Raw genomic sequence first — 26,064 nt, 5'->3', positions numbered from 1 at the left:
GTGAATAATACTATATTTTCTAATATGCGCATTTTATAGAAGATGCACAGCCCATGCTGGCTACCCCCACACTAAGGGGAAGAAACTGTATCGTAAGTCTCTCTATGTGGGTGCCTCCAGACTACTACTATTTTTGGGTAGGATTCGATCACACACTGGCAAATTTGGGGTGCAAAATTATTGTGGATTGGAAGGTTTTGAGCAAGAGACACAATTCCCCAAAAGACTAGCGTTTTTGCAACAATGGAAGGGACGGGGGAATGCACTGGAAAGTGTAGGATAACATTTGTTTTTTTTGGTTTTTTTAATAATTTTTATTCAAATTTTTCAAAAGACAAACAAAACAAAGTCAAAAAACAACAATACAACAAAAAAAATAAAAATAAAAAATAAAAAATGATGAAAATATAATTGCGAAAATGTATAAACTCTTACTGAAAATGGATATGGAGGAAGAACAAGTAAAAGAGTGTATGGTAAAGTGGGCAAAAAATTTTGGTTATAACATACAAATGGATCAATGGGAAAATATGTGGAAAAAAGGCTTGAGATTTACATTATGCTATAATCTTAAAGAAAATTTCTATAAAATGATGTACCGTTGGTACATGACTCCAGAAAAGTTGTCAAAAATGTATAGTAATGTTTCTAATGTTTGTTGGAAATGTAAACAACAAGAAGGATCATTTTATCATATGTGGTGGCTGTGTAAAAAGGCAAAATCATTTTGGGCACAGATAGGTAGGATGATGCAAAAACATTCTAAAGATAAATATTCAGTCAAAACCAGAATTTTTTTTATTGGGTTTTATGGATAAACAAATAGAAAAGAAATATGGAAGAATAATATTATATATGATTACGGCAGCAAGATTATTATATGCACAAAAGTGGAAAATGGAATCAACACCAACAACGGAAGACTGGCTATTGAAATTAATGGACTTAGTAGAAATGGATAAATTGACATGTCTACTTAGAGAAAAATCGACAGATACATTTCTTAAGGAATGGAAGCCTCTCAGACTTTTTGTTGAAAGATCAAAATAAAATGATGATATTGGGATTTGACGATTAACTAAGACAGCCTATGGAGAAAAGTGATCCTGTATGTATACATTAAGGGACAGGTTTGATGTATATTATATACTTATAGCTGATCTGCGACAAATCGGAAGTCAACTATTTTATTTTTAGGATAACATTTGTTTTGACGCAAAGGCATCTAACCTCCCCAGAAACAAATCGGACTGAATGCTCAATAAACGGGTCACCTACAAGCACCCTCTCACACACTCACATGCTGGCTCAGACTTACCAGGCTGTCCAAGCCACCGCCGAGAAGATCGACAGCACCCAACTGCACCGACGACGTGGTGATCGGAGGGCCACTCACAGGGGGTCCCAGGTCGAGGTTCAGCAAATCCCCCAAGAGGTCACCCTGCGTTGGGATGACAGCCGGCTGCTCGGGTTGGGGAGCCCCCGCTGGAGCAATGTCAGGGCTCTCTGCGCTTTCGCTCCTGTGCTTGCGGGCAGGGGGTGCAGGAGGGAGAGTGAGAAGGCGAAATTAAAACAAATGTCTGCTTCCTTCCAAAACCGACTTGAGACAGAGTTCGCCCTCCCCCTCCCCCAGAAAACATTTGATGAAAAAGAAGCAGAAGAGTTTGATAGATCCGATTCTCACTGCATTGCCTGCAACCACCGAATGGGTTGTTTGGAGAGACAGACAGAGGGTTGTATCCGGTGTAGTGCTAAGTAACCTGTTCCATCAGCGCAAGGATTTACGCTTGTGCAATGAAACTCCCCTTCTTCCTGCCCCGCACCCGACCCACATCTGCTCTGGCGGGTTAGGAGAACCCTCGGGACACATTTAGCGGGTGCACGGGGGAGGAGTCCAGGGCACTTCTACTGCACAAGTGGAAACCCTTGCACGGATGGAACACGTTAATTGGAAGCTGCCCAAAGAGTTAGTGGGCCAACGAGCTAAGCAACAGGTTGCCCACCGCTGGAGAGCACTCACGAGCCCGTCCGCGGAGGGAGACTCTTCTGCACGATGCCTCGGCTCCCCTCCACGAAGGCGCTGGGGGGCTTGTGGTAGACGGAGGCCAGGGTGCCGATGTAGCAGATCAACTCGTCCAAGAGGGTCGGCTCGATCAGGTCCGTCTCCTCGGAGATGAGCGGCTTCTCCGCCAGAACCACCTCCTTGGCCGCCACGGGATCTGTAGAAAGCAGGCGCCAATAGATGTAGCCACGGTCCCTCAAGTCGGGGTTATCTGAATCCTGCAGGGTGGGAGCAGAAAAGAAACGGAGCACGTGAGATTTTTACACCAGGGGCTCTCAAAATAGGTCAAGATGATGTCTACTGTTGCATGTTTTAAACAAGACGCAGGCTGATTTGCCTGCTAGCGTTTGCTCTTTTTTGCCCTTTGCCCATGCGGAATTTGGGATACAAGGCAGAGACCAGATTCCTGACACATCTCATTTAAAAAAGAAAATCAAGGTTCTAGACCTTATGACTGCAAAAGCTGGCCTGAATGCATTTCAGCTGATGGATATAATCTTAAGCAGAGCAAGTAAGCCTGGACCTCAGGACCCTGCGCAGGCCTCCTTGAGTGTTTTTGCCCGGCTGAAATGTATCCTTGAACTCTTCTCATGCCTCTTGCTTACCTCAATGAAGGATAAAGAGGAGAATACGAAAGAAACTAACCTACTGTGCAAAGGTAAAATCTAGATTTATAGCTCCACCCATGTTTGCTTCTGGCCCCTGCCCACCACTGGCATGTGGCCCCTGGAAAGTGGCCCAGAAGGGAATGCGGCTCTCTGGTTGAAAAAAGTCCCCCGTCCCGGCTCTAAGCTGGCCTTGCAGAGCTGCCGCAAGAATAGATGTGGGCCTTCAGGTTAACTGGGTGGCGCTGGTATATCCGAGCAAGCCAAGAAGGGAGCCCCCAGCCTCCCATACCTGTGTAGCCAAGCTGAGGACCTGCTGGACCAGCTCCTGGGTCTCGGTGGGCTTCTTCAGGAACAGCTTCACAATGGCCGTCAGCAACTGCAGCTGCACCTGCACCGCGGACGGAAAAGGTCTGAGATTTACAGGATTCTGGTTTGTTGATCAGAGGGCCCTTGGCCAAAGGGAGAAGGAGGGCAGCTAGATTGGAAGGAGTCGCTGACGGATGCTGTGGGCCAGCGTCCCTCAGCCTTGGTCCCTAGATGTTGTCGGACTACAACTCCCACCTTCCCGTCAATTGGCTGTGCTACCCGGGGACGATGGGAGTTGGACTCTCCAGATGTTGATGGACTGCAAGGCTGAAGAACTCTGTGCCAGGCCACCAAGATCCCGGGCAGATAAAGCCACACTCTCTGGGTGGAGGTCTTGCATGCTAGGACAGGAGCTGGGAGGTAGATGCGGCCAGTGGGGCAGATCGTAGTCTCTCCCGGACCCACGTGAAGATGCCTGAGATTGAACCTGGGACCTTCCTGCATGCAAGGCAGCACCTAATCTGCCACAATCTCGGCAGAAATTGGCCTGAAAACTGTACAAGCCACCCAAACTGGGAGTCGAAGGAGGCACCTTTTGCAGGAGAGGCTAACGAAACGGCATGCACCCCGAGAGGCACATCATCTGAGACAGGATTCTCGGGGGTGCAACATCTCCAGATGATCCAGCTTAGCTGCTGGGAGGGAGGGAGGAGCAGCAGCACACCTCGGGCCCGATCCAGAGGGCCCCGCTGCAAGCTTCCCTGCCTAACCCTCAGCCACCCCACGTTCTATCGGGGCTGCACCCCCATTGCACCTGGGTGCTTTCGTCATGGAATCCCTCCAGGAAACTCTCTAGAAGCTCATCCGCGTTGTCGATGCGCTCCGCGTACTCGCCCACGATCCAGATCATGGCAGCTCGGGCCTCAGGCTCGTCAAGGGAGTCAAGGTTCTCGCACAGGGTGGCGATCACGCTTTCATACCTACGCGCACAGAAAGAGGAAGACAAGGAAATGAGATGCCCCAGAGAAACACACACAAGCCGGAGAAGCTTCCTTCGTCTAACCGGAATGCTCCTTTTGAAGGCCAAGAGCCAGAACATGCTCTGTGAATCACATGTGATCTTTTGCTTCTTCACGCGGTGCACAGTTAAGCTATGGAATTCGCTCCAGCAAGAGGCATCCATGGCCACCAACTTGGATGGCTTTAAAAGAAGATTAGACAAATTCACGGAGGGTAAGGCTGTCAAGGGCTGCTAGCCACGATGGCTGTGCTCTGCCACCACAGTCAGAGAGGCAGCATGCTTCTGAAAACCAGCTGCCGGTAGCCGCCGGAGGGGAAGCGCTCTTGCACTCAGGCCCTGCTTGTGTGCTTCCCATGGACATCTGGTTGGCTGCTGAGAGAACAGGAGGCTGGACTAGATGGGCCCCCTTTGGCCTGACCCATGTGCCATACGTGCATGAATTCAAAAGATCAAGGCTGTCTCTCTGAATGTTATTTAAGAGCCAGCGTGGAGGATAAAATCAGGAGGGAAGAGTCATGTTTGTATGCCACCTTGAGTGTCCCTCGGCCCCCTGGCACTGGTGCTATGTTTTCTTTCTATGGTGGTTGTGTGTTTTTTCCCAACATGTTTTTTATGTTTTTAACAAAATAGCAGTATACAAATATTTTTATAAATAAATAAAACAATAAATGGAACAATAAACACACACACACGCACAGACTCTGAAACAACAACAATAAAAATTACCCTACTGCTACTGTAGTGTGACTTTGGAAGGTTAGCCGAGACCGAGGGGAGAGCGGCTAGCCTGATGCCCCAGGCCTAGTGAATTCATGGCCAAGGCGAGATTTGAACAGGGGCCTTCCCAGTCTCACATGCAGCCACATCGGAGTAAGCAAAATACACAGCAGCTCAGCGAAGAAAAGGCCCCGTACTTGTTGGGGTACTTGCGGAAAATGTCCTTGATGACAACGATGGCTTCCTGCACCACGTAGTTGACCTTGGTCTGGATGAGGTCGAGCAACGTGCTCACACAGCGCTCCGCCGATTGCTGGGCAGGAAGGAGATAAAAGAAGAAGAGGTGGCATTGGGTTCAGCCAAGAGGCTGAGGAGAAGTACAGATGCTCCCTTTAAAAGGGGAAGTTAAGATCATCTGGGTTATCTCTCAGCAAGGGCGGGTGTCAGCAGCAGGAAAGCCAGGAATTTCCTGGCCTTTACAAAACAGTTGGAGTCACACAGGAAGCTGCGCTATACTGAGATAGACCAACTGGACCATCTAGCTTGGAACTGTCTACACTGACTGGCAGCAGCTCTCCAGGATTTGAGGGCGGGCTCTCTCCCAGCCCTACCCGGAGATTGAAACTTGGGACCTTCTGCGTACAAAGCATGTGTACTTGGGACCTTCTGCATACCAAGCTATGTTCCTTATTTTAAGGATGAAGATTCTGGTCCTCAGGGTCCCAAATAAAGAGCTGATTTAAATAGGGACGTAAGAAGCTGCCTTCATACCGAATCAGATCATTGGCCCATGTCGCTCAGTACTGTCGACAGTGACTGGCAGTGGAATATAGGAATCTCATTATAAGGTAGATTATCACACCATCGGTCTAGTTCAATACTGTTTACACTGACTGGCAGCAGCTCTCCAGGATTTCAGACAAGGTTCTCTCCCGGCCCTCCCTGGAGATGCCAGGGATTGAACGTGGGGCCTTCTGCACGCAAGGAAGACCCTCTACCAATAAGCTGACAGTGTGGTGTATTGGTTAGAGTGTCAGACTGGAACCTGGGAGACGAAGGTTCAAATCCCTGCTTGGTCATGAAGCTCACTGGGTGACTTTGGGCCAGTCTCTTGGCCTAACCTACCTCACAGGGTTGTTGTGACGATAAAATAGGAAGGGGGAGAGCCACATTTGTAAGCCGCCTTGAGCTCCTTGGATTTATTTAATAAAATTAATAAATACAATAAGCTATGGTCCTTCTGTTAAAGATAAAGATCCTAGCCCTCATGTTCCTGGATAAAAGAGCTGATTTAAATAGGAACATGGGAAGCTGCCTTTATACTGATCATTGGCCCATGTAGCTCTGTGCTGTCGACACAGACCGGCAATGGCTCTCCAGGGTTTCAGGCAAAGGTCTGTCCCAGGGATGCCAGGGACTGAACCTGAGACCTTCTGCATGCCAAGCAGATGCTCTGCCACTGAGCTATGGTCCCCTTCTGGAGAGAGCCCCCAAAGGCTCAGTGCTAGTGTTGGGAGATGCGCGCTGGCTGCTCAATGCCCCCAGAACACGTTTCCTCCAATGAAACCAAAGATTTCACCAGCTACACAACAAATCTTCCAGGGAAGAGCAACTCTGCATTGGCCACACACGCAGAGGTACCTCCCTCCCCTCTGAGACTCACCTCGACCTTAATGGCACACCGGCCAATCGCTCGGACAGCTTTCCTCACGAAGTCCACGTCCACTTCCGTCGCGTACTCCTTCAACTCAGCGAGGACCTATCAGAGGAGGTGGGGAGGGGTGCAGGACGGGAGGGGGAAAAGCAGGGAGGTCTTTGTGGAGGCACGTATCACCTTCTAACAGCAGACGCAGGTGGCGAGTGCCAACAGAAATGAAACTAATATGCCCCCTCACGAGGTAAGAACCAGCACTCTTACAAACCTATCTTTAAAAAATTCAGGGGCAAAGCACAACACCCACACAGCGTCCACAGTGGCTGTAGAATGTTGAATGGTTAGAAAATGCAGGCGCTGGGGGTGGTGGATGCAAAACAGCACCAAGTTTTTGCTAATATATTGATTACTTATGGCAGGTTTGCTGCACACTGGCTAGTGGAGGCTCTAAAGTGGTGGGGTGGGGAAGGGGGTTGAGGGAGGGTTTGCTCGAGACAGCCCACCTGTGCAATGTTGGCTTGGGAAGCCAGGCGGATCATGATATCCAGCTTCTCCAGTTTGACGTAGATCGGGTCGTTGTACTTCACGAAGAAGACTTTCATCTCGTGCTTGAGGATTTCGGGTCTGGGAGAAGAGAAAAAAGCAATGCTTTTTTAAAAAAAAGCATCAGGAACCCACAAAGGTGTAGAATGGGCAATTTAGGTTAATTGTTTTCTCACAATAGGGGCATAACGTTATGTCTTTGGGAGGGCCAACCCCATCACTGATTATTCCCCTTGGCTCTGCCCAACTACAATTTTAAGACCAACATTTCATTATTTATCCTAAGGCAGCAGCTCCCAAACCTTTCCCCCGACGGACTGCTCGAAAATTGCTGATGATCTCGGCGGGCTGCGTAACAGTTTTCCTCCCTGCTGCAGCAATTGCAATGTGCTCTTTTAAATGCTATATGGTTTTTAATTACATTTGTATTGCTGCTTTCATTTCCTATATTGCTTTTTATTGTATTACAATTTGAATTCCACAGAATACAATATAAAGTACGATAAATAATAAAGTGCAATATAAGCAATAAAATTACAATTAAAAATCAACAGGAATATTCAATGTGCTGCACCCGCCGTTCACAGCTGATGCTCCTGCTGTTGTCGAGACACACCGTGGACCACCTGATTGAAGCTCATGGACCACTGGTGGTCCACGGACCGCAGTTTGGGAACCCCTGTCCTAAGGAGTTCTTCGCTATCCAAGTTAGGAAAGGGGATCCTTGTGACCCTCCAGATGTTGCTGGACTGCAATTCCCATCAGCCTCAGCCAGCTTGATCAACGGTCAGGGATGATGGGAGTTGGGGTCCAGCAACACCTGCAGGGTCGCAGGCTCTCCATCCCTGATCTAAATGAAAGCTTTGCCATTGTCCTCTTCAGTTTCTATGTCTGTAGGAGCTACGGAGCAAGGCTTTGCCCTGCCTGCTTAGCTGAGGTGTGGCAAAGATCATGCCCACTGCAAGGATGTCCCTTTGTCATCCTCAAGCCAAGGAGCAGACCCTTGCGCCTAATCCAACCCAAATCTCCCTGTATTTAAAGTTAAAAGCAAGCTGAAGAGCTGAATAAATTAAAAAAAAACACCTGCAAATAAATATTGTTGTTATTGAAATGAGAACGTCAGAAAAGCCCTGCTGGATTATAACAAAGGCCCATCTAGTCCAGCATCCTGTTCTCACAATGGCCAACCACCGGGGGGGTTGCACAAGGATTACTGGGAGGGCAGTGCCTGGCTGCCATATGTGGGGAGTCCTCCATGCCAACCAGATGCCTATGGGAAGCCCTCGAGCAGGGCCTGAGCACAACAGCACTCTCCCCAGTGACAATTCCCAGCAACTGGTTTCCAGAATCATACTGTCTCTGACATGGGGGGGGGGGGACACTGCCATTGTGGCTAGTGGCCAGCGATACTTTGCCTCCATGAATTTGTCCTCAGAAGTCACCCAAGTTGGTGGCTGTCACTGCATCTTGTGGGAGCGAATGTTGCATGATACGTAGCAGCCTCCCAGTTCTACGCAGCCACAGCTGGAGGCCTGAAAGCATCTCGTTGTATCAACAGGAACACTGAAATCCCCCTCCTTCCACCTGTCTGTAGCCAACGGGGAAATCACCTTTTCTGCACGATGAGGTTGATGTTCCGGAGGGCCACATATTGCAGCTCAGGCTCTGCCGACAGCAGGGTGACCAGCGGGGGAGCCAGTTTCTTCAGCAAGGTGCCGTAATAATCCAAGTCCTTCGACAGCATCTCCATGAACTTCATCAACACTTTCACAGCCGAAAGGACCACGGCAGAGTTGGCATGGGACAGCCGGGGCGTCACCCGCTCACAGATGCTGCCGGGGGGAGAGGAAGGGGGGCCATTGAAAGAAATTATTATTATTATTAATTTTTATTCTTAAATATCCAGCACTCATGCTGCAAAAATAATTCACCACTCTCATTGCTCCGACCACGAGGCCCCTCCTCAAAAGCCTCTGCATCTGTACTGAGCCTCCCAAACATGGAGTGCTACAATGAAGAGATTTGCTGCCCTGAGCACTGCCAACAAGATGTGTGAGATCCAAAATTTAACCAAGAAAGAAAGGCCCGTGCACACATGCCGAGAGTGCAAGCCGCGCAGGCAAGGAGCGGGTTGCATCACACAAGGGTGCCTGCAAAGCTGCTTGGCCGAGCTGGGCTTAAGTAAGCGAGCCGAGCTGCGCCTCTTACCTCTGGGCCTCGCGGTCATCCTTCGGCATGTAGTTGGCCAGGCAGTCCAGGATGAAGATCTGGCCCCACTCTGTGCACTCGTTCAGGGCAGTCAGCAGCTTGTTGATGGACTGAGGGTTCAAGTCGAGCAGGTTGCTGCTTGGGTGAGACTCTGCTATCTCCGAGAGGGCTGCTACAGCGTTAGCTACCACCTGATTGTTTTGCGGGGCAAGGGGCGGGGAGAGAGACAGAAGTAACCTTCTGTGAAAATATGAATGCAGGAAGCTGCCTTAATCCCGAGCCAGACCTTTGGCCCACCTAGCGGAGCGTTGTTGACGCTGATCTCCAGGGATTAAGACAGCATCTCAGTGTAGCGCTGGGCATGTCCCCTGTCTGGAACTCTGGAGAGCTGCTGCCAGTGTGGACAATAGTAAGCTAGATGGATGAATAAGTGTAAACCTGCTTTCTATGCTCTTGTGTCCCTATGAGCCAAAGCAATTGTTCGTTTATTTAAAAATATACTCATGCTTCTTCCAAGATTTATTTGACAATTTAAAATATCCTAAGATGGGGTGGAGAACCTGCAGCCTTCCAGACGTTGCTGGGCTACTATTCCTATCATTCTTGACCATCGGCCGTGCTGGCTGGGGCCACCGACGGGGAACCAGGAGTCCAACAACATCGGCAAGGCCGCAGATTCCCCACCCCTTCTCTAAGGAGATCTCACTGCTGAAGCACACACTTTTGGATGTCTACACACCGTACATTTAACGCTCATTTATTCCTCCAAAGAAATCTGGGAACTGCAGTTTGTGAAGGGGCCTGGGAACTGTCGCTCTCTTAAGGGGCAAACTACAGTTCCCAGGATTCTCTGGGGGTGTGCTTTGAATGTATGGTGTGTACACAACCATAGTTTCATCTATGCTCTTCTGAGTCTTGTAGGCATCACCAGGCAGTCAGCAGCTCCTGGCTCTTTAAAACTTAACAGAAAAGGCTCCCGGGGGCTGCAGGGGGAACAGAGATGTGTAGAAAGCTATCTCTTCCCCCCACCACCACAAAAAGTAAAACTGAGTATTATTTTTGCATGAAGGAAGGCTTTCAAGCAAGGTTGCAATTCTCTCGACAACCCACACGCTCAAGGAGCATTCTAGGCCATTTGGTCTACATTAAAAATTCATCTGGAACCTGGCCTGCGGAGAAGGCCCATAGTTCTCCAGTTACTTGCTTTTTAAAAATGTAGGGAGGGAAGGAGAAAAAATAGCAAAGAAGAGGAGCAGGACTTGGGTTAGGCGTTTCTCCAACAATGGTTAAATGGGCAAGAGAGGAACATCCAAGCAGGCGGCGCTTTGCCACTCACTCCCATTTCAAAAGATGCAGCCTGGCCAGAGGCCAGCCGGTCGTTCTGTGATTAATAGGGATTTAGAATTAGGCCTCCCAGAACAGAATTTGACACCAGCTACTAGACCGCAAGGACAAAAAAAAAATTAAATAAAAATCTGGCCATATGCTCAGCAGGGACAAACAAGGGCAGCTTATACAGTCAGCAGAATCAAGGGGTACAGCTTATCTGGACTGTGCCACTGCAGGGCTGGGGTTGCGTGAGAGAGAGTGGGTGCACGTGTGTGGGAGTGTGCATGTGTGGGTGTGAGAGATCTCTCTCCTTAAGCACACACACACACAAATTCCTGCATATAGAAAAAAAGGCCTATCAGGGAGACATATTCCTGAGATGCTATTTTTCTACATGCAGGGATTTCCTCCCTCTCTCTTTTGGTTATGTCGTAACGGAAGAGCACGCAAGCCCATGCACTGCCGATCTGCAGCAGTACAGTCCAAGAAAGCTTCACCTCCTCTCTTCTGCTGGATATAGAAACTGACGACCAGAGAAGGAGGCTCACAGCTCTCCCGCTGGCTAAGAGCTCCCGTTAGACTGCCTGCCTCAACCGTGGGCCAGGACACAACTCAGTGGACGAAGGCGCTGGTGAAGCATGACAGGAGGAACTGCATCACTTGTCATTTGGACTCAGAAGACACGGTGGGAGGGGAGGGAGTCGGACCTGGAGAGATTAAAGGAAGGAAGGCATCGTTTCTCCTGGGGGTGGGTGGGATGGGGGATAGTGGCTGTTTCCACCTGCGGCTCCTCACAGAGGTATTCATCTTCTCGATCCTTCCGGATAATATATAAGGGTGTGGCTGAACTAGAGAGGTGAAGGCCTGGGGGGGGGGGAGTAAATAACGAAAACCCTTTTTCTCCCTGAATTTTTCCATTCCCTCCCCCGGGGCCTTCACATCTCTAGCTTGAACTGATACGTGAGTATTTGGCGTGAGGCAAAGGGCAAGAGCGAAAGGCCTCTCAGCCTCACTGACACGAACAATTTCTGCCGGCTGCAGAGCTCTTAAGCACACCGCGTGAGCAGCAGAGGAGACAAACTATCTGACAGGGACTCTTTGAAACTGGCTCCTTTTCTACAAATACAATGACGCCTGTGTGTTGGGAGTAGTAGTGGGGAACCCCTCCAGTCCTAAAAAAAAGCTTTCAGCAGAGCTTTTTCCAGCCTGGAGTCTGAAAGAGAGATTGGGCAGATCCACACTGTATATTCAAAGCACATTTAAAGCACATGACTTCCCCCTAAGAATCATGGGTAGTGTAGTTTGTTAAGGTCGCTGGGAATTTGTAGGGGGGGGAGAAACCACAATTCCCAGGATTCTTTGGGGGGGGGAAGTCATGTGACTCAAATAATTTGGATGTGCTTTAAATGTACGGTGTGGATCTGCTCAGAGAGAAAGGGGCAGCCCCCAAACAAGAAGAGGGTCAATCACCATAGGGTTGGAGTCTGAGATGAGGTCCTTCAAGGTGTCCAGAAAGCCTTGGTCCTCCACCAGCTGCGCGTTGATATCATGGAGCTTAGCCACGCAAACGGCCGCCGTCTTGCGCACATAAGGGTCTTCATCCTTCAGGCACTTCCTCAAGGGCTCACAGAGATACTCTGTGATCTTATCGACGCGGATGCAGCCCATCGTGCGGACAGCCAGGGCCCGAATGAGGGGGTTGGGATCTTCACAGTCCTATGAGATACGAGGGAAGCCAATCAGGAGTTTGTCCTGTCAAACATGCAGACTAGGCTTAAGAGCTAAGTTTCCCCCATTTTAAAATGCACCAAACTAATATGACCTAAAGCAGCCTTCCTCAAACTGGTGCACGGCTGCGCTGCCTGAGGCTGATGGGAGCTGTAGTCTAAAAACAGCTGGCTGGGGAAAGCTGACCTTATGGCTTTGCACTGATTTCTGAAAACCGTTCGGACATCTATATTGGAATTTCCAAAGAAACATAAAGACTAAATATTAGGCCACTGAAGAAATAAAAAAAATGTTGAAACACGTCCAGTGTTGTTTTAAGGAGCCCTTATTTTTGACTAGCAGTAGACTATAAATGAGATCAAGTGCATTTCTTCTGGATTGTCATACTGTTTATTTTATTCTAATCAAAGAGAAAAAAAGATTAGCGCAGATGCAATGCTGGCAGTCCCTAATTAAAGCCTCAAGGGACAAGGACTCGGCCACCTTCTGGAGGCTAGTGGCCAGAGGCTGGCCCAAATCTTCTACTAATTTGGACTACCATATACCGGTGAATTCTTGGGGGATGCATTTTCATAACATCTATGTAAGGGATCAGTGTCGGGTTCAATCTATTGTGAATTGTATTAAGGAATTCCCTGAGTGGCCCCCTGGGCTCTTCCATTTCAAAAAGCTGGCCTTGCTGAGGAACCAGTGGCCACGGCCACCACAGCCGAACGACACCTCTGCGCTCACCTTGACGAAGGTGTTGACCGCCATGATGGCCATGTCCGGCTGGCTCTTGGCGTAGTTCATCAGGTACAGGTAAACCAGCTTCTTCAGCTCCAAGTTGTCAGTCTGCATGCAGTTCACGACGTCTGGAAAGAGAGCACTGGAAGGCAAAAAAAGAGAAAATAAATAAAAGGCAGGCAGGTGGCATAAGGAACCAGGAAACAGGCCGAGAGCAGCAGGCCGTGCTCTTTAGAGAAGCTGGTCAATAGGCCCGAGAAAAGGAAGCCTCAGAAATTGTGTTAGCAGGAAAACAGCAGGCCAGGTTGGGCAGAAATCATACACTCCAGCAGAAGCAGTTGCACAAATGGGCAGCGGCCCAAAATCAGCCCACACGGCAAAGCTGTACGGAGGGAAGGACTACAAACTACCTACAACGTTGGAGGCAGGATGCCTCTGAATGCCAGTTGCTGGGAATCACAAGCGGGAAGAGTGCTGCTATCGCACTTAGGTCCCAGTTGCGGGTTTCCCAGAGGCATCAAGGTTCTGGGGGATTTTTTGAAGCCTTTGCAATGGCTTTGCTGACTTAGGCCTGCCTAGACGGCTCGTTGCCTGGTTACGGGTGCCCGTGCGCTGCGAGCGGATGATCACATGACTGGATGCTCCCCACCCCTCCCAGTATTTTAAAAAATCCCTGCACACAGTTGTGAGTTGGGGTCCGGCAACATCTGGAAGGCCCCAGGTTGGCAGATTCTGATCGACAGGCACTCCCACTACGTTCCAGAACGGCCAACGTACCTGACATCTTTGCCCACCGTCATAGACGCGATCACCTTCTTCACAGCCTCTTTCTTCTTCTCCTTCTTGTCGCTGTTGAGCTCAGCCTTCAGCTCAAATATCTCCCCTGGAGAGGGAAACAAACACAAGAAGCACAAGGAAATTTAAATCACAAATCCTCCAGCAAAGCCCAGCACCTGAAAAGGAGCTCTTTCTCCTTTTTTGGGGGGGTGGGGGTGGAGATCTCTGCAGACTGAAAGCTATCATGTCAGGAAGGAGCCAAGCACAGAACACTGACAAGCTTTCTATGTGCAGAGAACATGTACGGCTCCCACTGCCAGAGAGCATTCAGCTGCGACAGCCCAACATGCAGTCCAACGCGACAGGAGCCCAGGAACAATTTTATTGTCTTGCGTGCTGTTTGTGGAAAGCAGACACTCTCACGCGCTCTCAGAAGAAAAACAGCCCGTCTTTAGCATCACCTTTCTTGGTGGTGGTGAAGTACTTCGAGTCCGTCATTTTGGTTTCCGGTTCACTGCTCCCGCTGGAAGAGAAAAAAATAAAATAAAATACAGAGAAGGTTTAAACACCTTGAAGGATCAAAAGAGAGGAAGGCAAAGGCAAGGAGGAGAGAATTTAGTTGTCCCTCCGAGGGAGAGAGAAACACAACAGAAAAAAAAAGAGAGGGAGAAAGGAGGAGGGGGAAGGAACTCAGCAATTGGCGGATGAGAGGCAAGTCTTATCTGGGACTTTCAGAGGCGCCTTAACAAGGTTCACAAGAGGGTCCTAAGCCCAGGAGAGGAGGGGTCGGTGGCTGGCCTCGCCAGGGCGCGGGGAGTTCCCAGAAGGAGGAAACGGACACAGCAACGGCAGTCGGATCCACAAATCAGGATTCAAACAGCAACACCCGTGCCACCAGGTTGCCCGATAACCCCACAAAATGGCTGGGGAGATGCCAAAAAAGAAAAAAGGGAAGAGCCAGCACGCTCGCTGCCAACAGAAGCGGCAGCAGCACGACAGGCCAAAGTAAAGGAAGTGACGACGACACACACAAACACGTCAACCCCCAGTTTACATCGGGAATTCATTGCTATGAGATGTTCTCTGTGGGTTTCGGCCAAAATGGGCTTTAAAAATGACAACATAGGAAGTTGCCTCATGCAGGGTCAGTTCATCTAGCTTAGTATCGTCTACACTGACTGGCAGCAGCTGTCCAGGTTGCCCAGGCCTACCTGGAGAGGTTGGGGATTGGGCCTAGGACCTTTCACATGCAAAGCACGCACTGTGTACCACTGAGCTGCAGCTCCTATTATGGGATAAAGAGAAGTTTTTTTGGGGGAAAGGGAATTAGCTCAGATTTCATGCCTGATATCCTGAAGGGTTGCTGCCGGTCAGGATAGACAATACTGAGCTAGATGGGTCCAACTCTGTATAAGGCAGCTTCCTATGATCGGAGAAGGGCCGTAGCTCAGTGGCAGAGCACCTGCTTTGCATGCAGAAGGTCCCAGGTTCAATCCCCAGCATCTCCAAGTAGGGCTGGGAATGTCCCCCGCCTGAAGCCCTGGAGAGCTGCTGCCAGTCAGTGTAGGCCAGTGGTCCCCAAGTTTCTCCCCCTACCGGACCACTTGAAAACTGCTGACAATCTTCGTGGGCCACTTAATATATTTTTCTGCCTGTTGCAGTAACTGCAATAATACCGTATGGCTTTTAATGGCATTTTTGCCGCTCCTTTTATTTCCCATATTGTGATGCTCGTATCGCAATTTGCATCCTGCAGAATTCACATTTTAATAGAGTAAAATTCAAACAAAAAGCAATAAAAATCAACATGAATACTTAATGCGGGCATGCCACGGACCACCTGAATGAAGTTCGTGGACCACAGGTTGGGAACCCCTGGCGTAGGCAATACTGAGCTAAATGGATCAAGGCAGCGTCTTATGGACCTGACCTCCAGAATTCCCTTTTTTTAAAAAAAGGATCTCAGTAGCAAAACCAGGAAGACCGAAATGCTAATGGCTACAGACTTTAGAGCCCTAACTTCCTGGTTTTTACTTCCCCAAAACATTTTTACAACAGCCTCTTTTGGATGCCTAGGGCTGGTTACGAAAGCGCCCCACCGTAGTCAAAGCAGGCTCTCCCCGTTTGTCAAGCTGCACAGCTTCACTAAAGGTGACCCTGGCTCTCTGCCGCAATCCTTCCCATTTGTTTCGCTGCACTGAACCAAGTTAAGGGAGGGGGTTTGATGGAGACATGCCTGGCTGTGAGAGGCAGCAATGGCCACCAACTGGGATGGCTGTAAGAGGATTAGACAAATTCATAGACGGTAAGGCTACTATCAGTGGCTACTAGCCAAAATGGCTACGTTCTGCCTTGACTGTTGCAGGCAGTATGCCTCTAAATACCAGTTGCTGGAAACCACAGGATGCTTTTGTACTCGGGTCCTGCTTGTAGGTTTGGCTTCCCACAGTTGGCCACTGTGGGAACAGGAGGAGGGACTAGATGGCCTTTTGGTATAACCCAGCAGGATGATCTTATCTTCTTAAAGCGTGGCTGGGCATCACATCTGAACCAGGCTAGAGTTTTTGGAAATTGCACTTTGAAAGGTGTTCATGTATTTTTCTGTGTTTTATTTCATTTTTGTCGTAAATCGCTTCAGAACAGCGTTGTGAGAAGCGACTCAGAAATTTAATAACATTAAACGAACACTACTTTCAGTTACGTCAGTTGCCTCCCACTCCTCTCTCTGATGCGTCTCCCTCCCCACCCCACCCCCAGCCAGGGTCAAAGTCTAGATTGTAAGTGGCTTAGGACAGGGACCTATCATGTTTGCTTACGCTACTCAGAAACACCATGTGTACTTATAATGCTATAGAAACTGCCACCTTGCATGAGGTCTTAAATACAAAAGTCATTACACTGCATCATTTGTTTATCTGCTCTCCCCACCCCCCACCCCCCAAATGCTCTCTTCAGGAAACAATGTGTTAGCAATGCAGTCCAAGGTCTTCAGATTTGATATTTTAACAGCACAGAGCAATCCTGTCCTGCACATGGAATGACAGATGTCCAGTTTGACCCAAAGCTGCCCTCCATAATTACTCTGTGTTCTCCCTTTTGCAACTTAGAAGGACGATCGCAGAAGACCAAATTGGCATATTTATACTCCAAAGGGGAGCTGTTACAAAAGAAGCTTGGATTTGTTCAGTGACTTTCCATCCTACATATTGGGGGTGGGAATCTACATTTGGCAATCATAGGGAAGGGGGTGGGGGGAAACCACAGAAAGCCAAACCTTCAGAAGAGCCTTCTTCAAGAGAAGCAGCTTTCCTCGAAGTCTGAAAATAGGCAAGCCGGCTTCCTCCGGCTTCCTCTCTTTTGCTTCCTCTCTTGAGTCATCTACAAATCCAGCTGTGAAGCAAAAATTCTAGCTAGGGGTGTTGGGAAACCCAGAAATAGCTCCCCTTGACACTCTTCAGGCCTGGCCTGTATGTGCACCGTCATCAGGTCCTGAGTCCTGAGATGGTAAGCTAGCCCAGCAGGAAGTGCTAGAGCTAGTTTTCCACCTGCAGGGTGGTTAGTTTTTGTATTTTGCTTTTTTTTTTTACACTGTTGTTGTTGTGTGCCTTCAAGCAGATTATGACTTATGGCAACGCTATGAATCAGTGACTTCCAATAGCATCTGTTATAAACCAACCTGTTCAGATCTTGTACGTTCAGGTCTGTGGCTTCCTTTATGGAATCGATCCATCTCTTGTTTGGTCTTCCTCTTTTTCTACTCCCTTCTGTTTTTCCCAGCATTATGGTCTTTTCTAGTTAATCAGGTCTTCTCATGATGTGTCCAAAGTATGATAACCTCAGTTTCATCATTTTAGCTTCTAGTGACAGTTCTGGTTTAATTTGTTCTGACACCCAATCATTAGTCTTTTTTGCCGCCCATGGTATGCGCAAAGCGCTCCTCCAGCACCGCATTTCAAATGAGTTGATTTATATAGGAGAGGCTATATACAACAGTCTGGATTTCCCCCCATTTTAGGGCCTTCCCCATCCCTTTTCTCTCTCTCAAAAAGTTAGGTGCTTTTCAAACCTTAGGATTCCCTGAAGCCTCCCAGTTCTTCCCTCTTCACCACAGACAGTGCCATTTATTTATTTATTTCCATTTATTCATTCATTAAATTTATACCCTTCCTCCCAGTGGGAGCCCAGGGCAGCTACATTATCAACAGCAGCATTCACTAAGGAGGCTCAAAAATAAGAGAGTGCCAGATAATTCATTAAGCAGATCTCACATGTCTGGACTCATAAAGATGAAGGAGAAAGAGTTATCAGTGGCTGCAATTCCTAAAACAAAAACAGTTCACACTATAGGTCAGTAGTCTTTGCCTATTTCTGGTCCAGAAATACACACACACACACAGAGCCTCTAGAGCAGAATCTAGGAGGCAGGAGACCTGTGAGAAGGGTTGAAAGTCCATTAACTAAAACTACGGGCTTAGAGACCAACGACCTCAGAAACAGCCAGGAACTGACATTTTGAAATTTTAAAAATGGAACACAAAACACAGATACTTCTTTCACTGGGGCACTTTTTGCAAGCACAGGAATATGCAAAAAACGCTCAAGTGAACAGCAATGTACTGTGTGTGTGTGTGTGTGTGTGTGTGTGTGCGTGCGTGCGTGTTTCCCCCTCAATAAGTCCCTTCAAACTACTTCCACACAGACACAAACAGGTCTACAATGTAGGTTCCTTCACTATGTTTGCAGCACATTGCCCAACTGGCTGCGGATGCTGGGAGTTGTGGACCAAAACATCAGGAGGGCACCAGGTTGGGGAAGGCTAGTTTAGGGCACAGGGTGAAGTATTTGCCTAATAGGCATGTATTACCCTTACACTTACAAAGGAATGAGACGAGAGGTAACCAGAAAACTGATCACAGGGTTCAAGCGGGAACAACAAAACAGCTCTTGGAAAAATGTTGACGCAGCATTGCAAGTTAAGTTTGCCTGCCTCCCCACACACATTTTATATGAGCTACTTATGGGAGCTTAAGGGATAAGGGGGGGGGGGAACAAGACAGATTTTGCTGCCTGTTCATTTCAAGGCGATTCTTACTTGTGACAACAACAGAGTGGATATCCGCCCACCTCCATTAAAGGAAGCAGCAAGAAGATTTAGTGACTCACCCTGATAATAATCCCATCTGTGCCATACATTTAAAGAATTCTTGTACCAATTTGCCATCATCATCATCAATAATAATATTAATATTAATTCAATTTATATCTCACCCTTCCTCTGAAAGAATGCCAGGGTGGCAAGCACATCAGTTAAAAAATTTTTAAAAAGAAACATCCAAAAACATTCAACCAGGGATTTCAGGGTTGCCAGGAACAGTTATCTTTGAGCCATCAAATGTCTGGGGTAAGCAGGAATGGATCTGAATTCTGCCTGGAACTCAGTAACAAGGGAGATGGTTGCATCTCACCAAGGAGGACATTCCACAAACAGGGAGCTGCCACTGAAAAGGCCCTCATGGGTCAATGCTAACCGGGCAGCCCCCGGTGGCTGCACCACCAACAAGGCCTCCCCTGTCAATTGTGGGGTCTGAGATACCGGGGAAGGCACTCATTTAGGAACGTGGGTCCAAAACCATTTAGGGCTAGCACTTTGAATCGGGTCCGGCAGCTCACTGGCAACCAATGCAGGTTCGAATCCCGCCATCTCCAAGCAGGACTGGAGAGACTTCCTGCGTGAAATCTTGGAGAGCCGCGGCCAGTCAGTGTAGACCTTGGGACCCCAGCTGTTACCGGACTACAACTCCCATCATCCCTAGTCAGCATGGTCAATGGTCAGGGACGACGGGAGTTGTAGTCCATCAACATCTGGGGGACCCAAAGTTGAAGAACACTGGTAGGCAACACGGCGCTCCAGGGATCAATTCTCTGACTCACTATGTTCCTGCGCCACTGAGCGTATGCTTGACAGACAACCGCAGGGCAGCCAATCCTCGTTCTAGCCAAGCGCACCTAAATAAACAAAGATGTGCTTCTGTGTCTCATTCACGCATTATATCCGATGTGGGGAACCTTTGGCCCTCCAGATGTTGCTGAACTACAACTCACATCATCCCTGACTATTGGCCATGCTTGCTGAGGCTGATGGGAGTTGTAGTTCAGCAGCAGCTGGAAGGGAAAAGGTTCCCCATGCCTGTATTATATCTGCGGTGCACAAAGTTTTTTCTTCCCTCTACAACACACACAATGTGTGAAGTGAGCCTTTTAGAGGGGCAGCTAACCCGTGCAGCTCCAGATGTTGCTGGAACCCTACCTCCCATCAGTCCCAGCCACCATGATCAAGGGTCAGGGGATGATGAGAACGGTAGTTCAGCAATATCTGGAGGGCCTGCAGATTCCACACCTTTCCTTTACCACAATGTTGCAAAAAAGCCAGTTCACGTGATGCAATCTATTTGAGGTCAAGGGGGGAACATTTTGCCCTTTGGGCTAGGAAACCAGAAAAACACCTAGCTGATGCCCATTCAATTGCCAGGCTTACCAAACCAGGCCTTTCCTTTCCAGCTACTGAGAAATTTCTGGGGAAAAGAAAAGGGATATCGAATCTCAACTAGAAGCTAGTAATAGTTCATGAAACTCATTCCTTGCGGTGTGGGGACTGTCCTCTTCATCAAATGCACTCTGAGCATGCTCAGGGAACCACTTTCAATCTTAATCCTTACTTCACAGCTTCCAGAATTTTGTTTTTGTTTTGAAGACGCAGAAACCAGTGCTTGGAAACAGATGTCATGGATGGACCAGAGCATAAATTACACACACATATAAAATTAATTACAGAGCGCACAGAATCACACAGACACAGACAAAAGATGGGGCAATGAACCCTAGGGCTTTCACGGGGGGAAAGGTTGAGACTTTACCTGCGGGGCAGGAGGTAAGAGAAGCAAAGTGAGAGTGGTGAGGCTCCCCAGACATCCCCTGGGAAGAAGAGGGGACCCCCTATAACTATTTTCCCATAGGCAGGCCAGCCAGTAGGCATATGGGGATAGGTAATCATGTACAGACAGGCAGCGAGAGTCTTTGACAGAGCCCTCCCCAAGGACAGATGGGCAGGGAACAAACCGGCAGGCAGGCAGACTCATAAACAGGTAGATTGGGGGGGGGCACAGTCATCCTCACGTACAAATAGGCCAGGGGTCTCTAAGAGTCCCCTCCCCAACAGGAGGTAGGCACATGTTTTTACAACCCCCACAGAGAGATGCCTACTTCCCTGCCTTCTGTCACCCCCCTCCCCATAAATAGGTAAGTGGGGAGGGGATCACCTGTCCCTCCCCCCCCACAATCCCCATGTACAGACAAGCAGGGGGGTGGTCTTTTACAGGGCCCTCCCCAAGGACAGCTGGGCAGGGAGCAAACAGGCAGGCACCCCTATTGCCCACCTCCCCATAAGCAAGTAGGCAGGTGTCTGCATGTGTGTAATCTCTTATTGCCCCCCCTGTAGAGACAGGCATGGGGTCTCTAACAGCCCCCTCCCCAAGAATGGCTAGTCACATCTTACAACCCTGCTTGTCTGATTCCTATTATCCTCCTCCCCACATGCAGATAAGTGGGGAGGGGGAATAATCTCCTGTCGTCCCCCCCAATCCCCATGTACAGACAGGCAAGGGCAGTGGTGCTGGTCTTTCACAGAGCCCTCCCCAAGGACAGACGGGTAGGAACAGACAGGTAGGACCTCCTATTGACCTTCTCCCCATAAGCAGGTAGGCAAGTTGGCGGGGGTAATCTCCTAATGCTCCCCCCAAACCCCCACGTACAGACAGGCAAGGGGTCTCCAACAGCCCTCTCCACAAAAGCAGGCAGGGGCAGCTTCTTACAACCCCCACAGATAGATGCCTTCTTATGTACCTCCTGTTAACTTCCTCCCCATAATCAGGTAAGTGGGGGAGAGGGAAATGATCCCCTGTCCCCCTCCCCCCACAATCCCCATGTACAGACAGGCGGGGGGGTGGTCTTTCACAGTGCCCTCCCCCAGGACAGACGGGCATGGAACAAACAGGCAAGCAGGATCTCCTATTGCCCTCCTCCTTATAAGCAGGTCGGAAAGTTGGGTGGGGGGGCTAATGTCCTATTGCTCCCCCCCCCACTCAACCCCCCATGTACAGACAGGCAAAGGGTCTCTGACAGGCCCCTCCCCTAGAGAGGGCAGGGGCAGCTTCTTACAACCTCCCTCCCCAAATACAGGCAGGCAGGCAGGCAAGGGTCTCCCATTACCCTCCTCCCCACAAGCAATCAGACGGGGGGGTCTCCTACAACAACACCCCCCCAAAGCAGGCAAGCACTCAAGACTGGAAATGGGGGGGTCTCCTTTGGCAGGCAAGCAGACTCGTCTGGCTCTTCCTACCGGGTGCCGCTGTCGCCTCCTGCTCTCTCCCGCTGGCGGTGGGGATCGGGGCGCTCCTCTCCGGCTGCAGCCGCGTCGCCCTCCCTTGGCTCCGGCCCCAGCGGAAGTGCGGGGAGACGAGCGAGGGGGGAGCGAGGGGGAACACGCCACGCAGAAGCACTTCCGGGGCGGGAGGAGGGAGGGACCGGAAGGAGGGAGAGGGGCACTGACCTTCCTCCAGAAACAGACAGGGGAGCCTGTCTGTCTATCAACTGAGGGTTGTAGTAGTAATAATAATAATAGGCAGAGTAAAAAGGGCAGGTTCCCCGCCCCGAGGAGCCTGCAAATCCTTGCTCAGGATAAAGAGGCCTTATATGTATTTAACGTTATATGTATTCATTTTTTAAAAAAACTATTATTATTAATAATAACAATAACAGATAACAATAATAATAAGGGAGAGTAGAAAGGGCAGGTTCCTCGCCCCAACGACCCTGCGTATTCTTGTCCAGGATGACAGGTGTAATTTATTCATAAATGAAGTAATAAGAACAATAATAAGGCAGAGTAGAAAGGGCAGGTTCCCTGCCCCAAGGAGCCTGCAAATCCTTGCGCAGGATGAGAGGCTTTATTTGTTTATCTGTTTATTATGCATTTATTTAAAACACACAAACACATATTCACAAAAAATACATTAAATAAACAAATAGAAATACTGGGCAGAGAAAGGCAGGTTCTCCGCTCTGAGGAGCCTATATTCCCTATGCAGGGTACTAGGCATTTATTTATTTATAAAGACAGTTTCTTGATTACTTAATAAATGATGATGATGATGATGATAGGCAGAGGAGAAAGGCAGGTCCTCAACCCCGAGGAGCCTGCAATCCCTACGCTGTTTTTCAAATTGTATTCCTACCTGTCATGGTCTAGAAAGAAAGAAAGAAAGAAAAGGGAAATGTCACATATGATACTGAAAGGACTGTCAAACTTTTCTCCTGCAATCTGTGTGTACGCTTGTGAATGTCGTAAATGGAGATATCCCTCCTCCAGGGTGTGTGTTGGGAAAAAACCCACCTTTTTTTTTTAAAGTCTGCACTGAGTGGCGGTGTCTCTCTACGGTTTCCCAGCTGTACCTAGATGCCAGGGATTGAACCTGGGACCTTCTGCATACAAACCAGGGGCTCTCCCATAGAGCTACAGTGCTTCTTGACAAAAATGTCTGAAAACCGTCAGGCTTTGTCCAAAGACTCTCATCTTGGGTGGGTTAAAGCTGCAAACTGCTCTCTCTTCTCCTCCTCTCACAAGCCCGCATCTCACAGCAGCCTCCTGCAGCTAACCTCGTTTAAAGCAGTGCAGAGTATCTCCCCCTTTTGTTTTCTTACATAAATGATAAGCCAGAGGTGGGGAATCTGTGGCCCTCCAAATGCTATTAGGTTCCAGTTCCCATTAGCCCAAGCACCAAGCAAGGCCAATGGTTAAGTACGAAGGGAGTTCCAGCCCAGTGACATCTGAAGGGCCAGAAAGGGTTAAAATGTTATATGGTTCCAAAACATGGCAAATAAAAGAGGTTTGGGGTTTATAGGGAAATGTATTTTTAACATATCAGTAACTGGTTTAGATGGTTATGCTAAAAGATCCTATAGAAATGGGGCTGCTCATTTTGTGGACTCACACCACAGAGTGTGAACTCCCCCCCTTTCTTTTTTTACTTAAGGCACAACTTACTTTATTTCTTTCATTATGGAAAGGGAGCATCTTTTACATAACAGTGGAGTGAGGGTACCGATGCTTGTATATCATGTCATGTTTGGTTTTCTGGAGACACAGGTGCAAGGTCAGCGCAATTGCATCCAACCTGTGCATCTGATGCAACCTGCTTAAGCCAACACCTTCCATGAAAAAGGGCCCACTCAAATGATACCGCAGCCTTGTGTGGATGACAGGATTACAGGGAGGGATGTCTCTCACAGCTTTGAGCAGGCTTGGGCAATTTGTGGCACTCCAGATATTGCTGGACTACAGTTTCTATTGCTCCTGTCCACCGGCCCTGCTGGCTCAAGCTGATGGGAGCTGGAGTCTGTCAACATCTGGGTCTACTTGGAAGATGACTTGGTTGGCTATCCATCAAAGAGCAGAAATTCCTCTCTTTGCCAATAATTTTTGTTTGGGGGGAGGAGTGTAGACACAATGGTGCCTGGTGCTCAATTCCAGTGAGGTTAAAACTTGAGATTTCTCCACTGATTTCTATGGGCAACTCTTGGTTCTGCCCTAGAGCAGGAAGAATTTAAAAATGGCTTCTTGGTGCAAATTAGGGAATGGCTGATCTAGACGAGATAGCTCCGTTCTAGTCCAGAGGCTTCCAAACTGTCCTGCAACCTCTATTCAGGCGATCCGTAGCAAGGTCGACAATATATGTTCTTGTACTGCCTGCATATAGTGTTTTTGTTGATTTTGTTTGTGCTTCATTTTAATAAGTCTTGCAAAAGCCAGCATTCCTCTCAGCCTGCTGTCTGCAAAACCCTGTCCTGCACTGACTTCCGATCTCAGGATATCAGCCGGAAAGAGTTTGCACCCAAAACCCCAGCAATGAAGAGATGAGACAGTAGTTTGGTTTTCAAACTGGCCACAAACTTTATTGATAATGGTTTAAAAGATCTGCAACTGGCTAAAAAGAAAATCTACCAATTACTAAACTTCCTCCCCACTGGTTAGGGGTATTAATCTGAAACACTGGAGCATTTCCTTTGGGTCTCAAAGGTTTGGACAAGCTCCCTTGGCTCAAGGCCTCAGAGCAGAAGCCTCCATACCCCTACCCAGAATTTTAATGTGCCAAGGGATCACTGTCCCTCTGAGCATCCCTCCACCCTCTCGGATGGAAGGGAGAGTCAGACCTCAAGAGAAACTCCCATCGCCCCCGAGCCTCATAGCCTTGATAGGCAATATTCAGGATGCTCCCAGCAGACTTGTCAAGGTGCGCACTATTTCCTTCTTAATTTCCCCTTCTCTCTCTCTCGCCTCGCCTCCCCGGGAACCCTTGCCTGTACTGTTCATTAAGAACCTACCTAGCTAAATTCCCCAAGCCAGTGTGACGTAGGCAGAAAAAAAAACCTCTCAGGCCCTAGGCCAATATGTACCTTTTAAGGGGAAAAAATTCCTACGTGGCCCCAAAATATTTGGCAACCAGAAACATCCCACACTGTGCCAAGGGTAGAAGCTTAGAATGGCGCAACCTGAAAAGGTGGTGCCCGGCTTTAAAGAGAAGCCCATCCCTGCTGCGCAGCTTTCTTATAATCAACTTCAGGTTGTTGGACATCCTACGCACCCAGAGGCTTTCATAAAAAATGCAGAACCACATTTAAAACAGTGTGCTCAAGGTAGGCCACAATTTCTCTGTCCTGATCACACTGCAAAAAGACTCATTCACTTACACACTTTTAATTAGGCTCCTGGACACTCCCATATGACCCATGGGGGGTAGGCTTTGTACTTCCCTTCCCCCCATCCCTCCCTCTCCCTTCATTCATCCCCTGGACAGCCGGTACACGGATGCTCTCCTCCACACACGGAACATGCATGACGGAAGTTCCATGACTGTCTGGTACACCAACCTAGGGAATTAAAATGCCAACAGAATTGGAGAGATGGACCTGTGGGTGTGCCCACAGGGGTACAGGTCAGGATGTGGCCACTGTCTGCCCGCTCCCCAACAGGCTCCCTGGCCTGCATGGCGCAGTTTAACCACAGCTCTGGCAACAGGGTATTCCATGGCAAGGCTGGATCGGAAGCTGCTCGTCTTCTAAAGCTTTCATCGTAACTGAGCCATGTGGGCTCTCGGAACTCTAAGAAGGCCCGGTGAATGAGATCAAAGTAGGTGATCAGCGCTGCAACTTTGCTCAGCTGGGCTTCTGCAATGACCCCCATGTAGATAGTAAAGCCCGCCATCCAGTTGTGCCAGTTTCTATCAATTTCATCCTCTCTGGCCTTCAGCTCTCGGAAGAGCAGTGAAAAAAT

The 26,064-nt window shown here is 48.8% G+C and overlaps 1 protein-coding gene across 2 annotated transcripts in view; it reads right to left on the bottom strand.

Annotated features, from left to right (window-relative positions):
• The window catches only part of AP1B1 (adaptor related protein complex 1 subunit beta 1), a 34,701-nt gene extending 12,450 nt beyond the window's left edge, over positions 1-22,251 (bottom strand). Inside the window, exons 1-14 of one of the 2 annotated variants that reach the window (XM_061602567.1) lie at positions 22,075-22,251; positions 14,141-14,202; positions 13,680-13,785; positions 12,909-13,044; positions 11,919-12,164; positions 9,120-9,310; positions 8,522-8,743; positions 6,872-6,992; positions 6,378-6,473; positions 4,912-5,027; positions 3,791-3,956; positions 2,960-3,058; positions 2,021-2,280; positions 1,319-1,520 (exon numbers count right to left, since the gene is read on the bottom strand). In XM_061602567.1, coding sequence (XP_061458551.1) covers positions 1,319-1,520; positions 2,021-2,280; positions 2,960-3,058; positions 3,791-3,956; positions 4,912-5,027; positions 6,378-6,473; positions 6,872-6,992; positions 8,522-8,743; positions 9,120-9,310; positions 11,919-12,164; positions 12,909-13,044; positions 13,680-13,785; positions 14,141-14,177 — 1,998 coding nt within the window. In that variant the 5' untranslated portion in view covers positions 14,178-14,202; positions 22,075-22,251. The remainder of the gene's footprint in view (positions 1-1,318; positions 1,521-2,020; positions 2,281-2,959; positions 3,059-3,790; positions 3,957-4,911; positions 5,028-6,377; positions 6,474-6,871; positions 6,993-8,521; positions 8,744-9,119; positions 9,311-11,918; positions 12,165-12,908; positions 13,045-13,679; positions 13,786-14,140; positions 14,203-22,074) is intronic. The other variant, XM_061602568.1, reaches the window with a different exon arrangement.
• Between the last annotated feature and the right edge of the window lie 3,813 nt (positions 22,252-26,064).

Source organism: Rhineura floridana, chromosome 19, assembly GCF_030035675.1.
Source record: "Rhineura floridana isolate rRhiFlo1 chromosome 19, rRhiFlo1.hap2, whole genome shotgun sequence".
Classification (NCBI taxonomy): domain Eukaryota; kingdom Metazoa; phylum Chordata; class Lepidosauria; order Squamata; family Rhineuridae; genus Rhineura; species Rhineura floridana.
The sequence above is the reverse complement of the archived record's forward strand: the minus strand, read 5'-3'. Positions and strand labels throughout refer to the sequence as shown.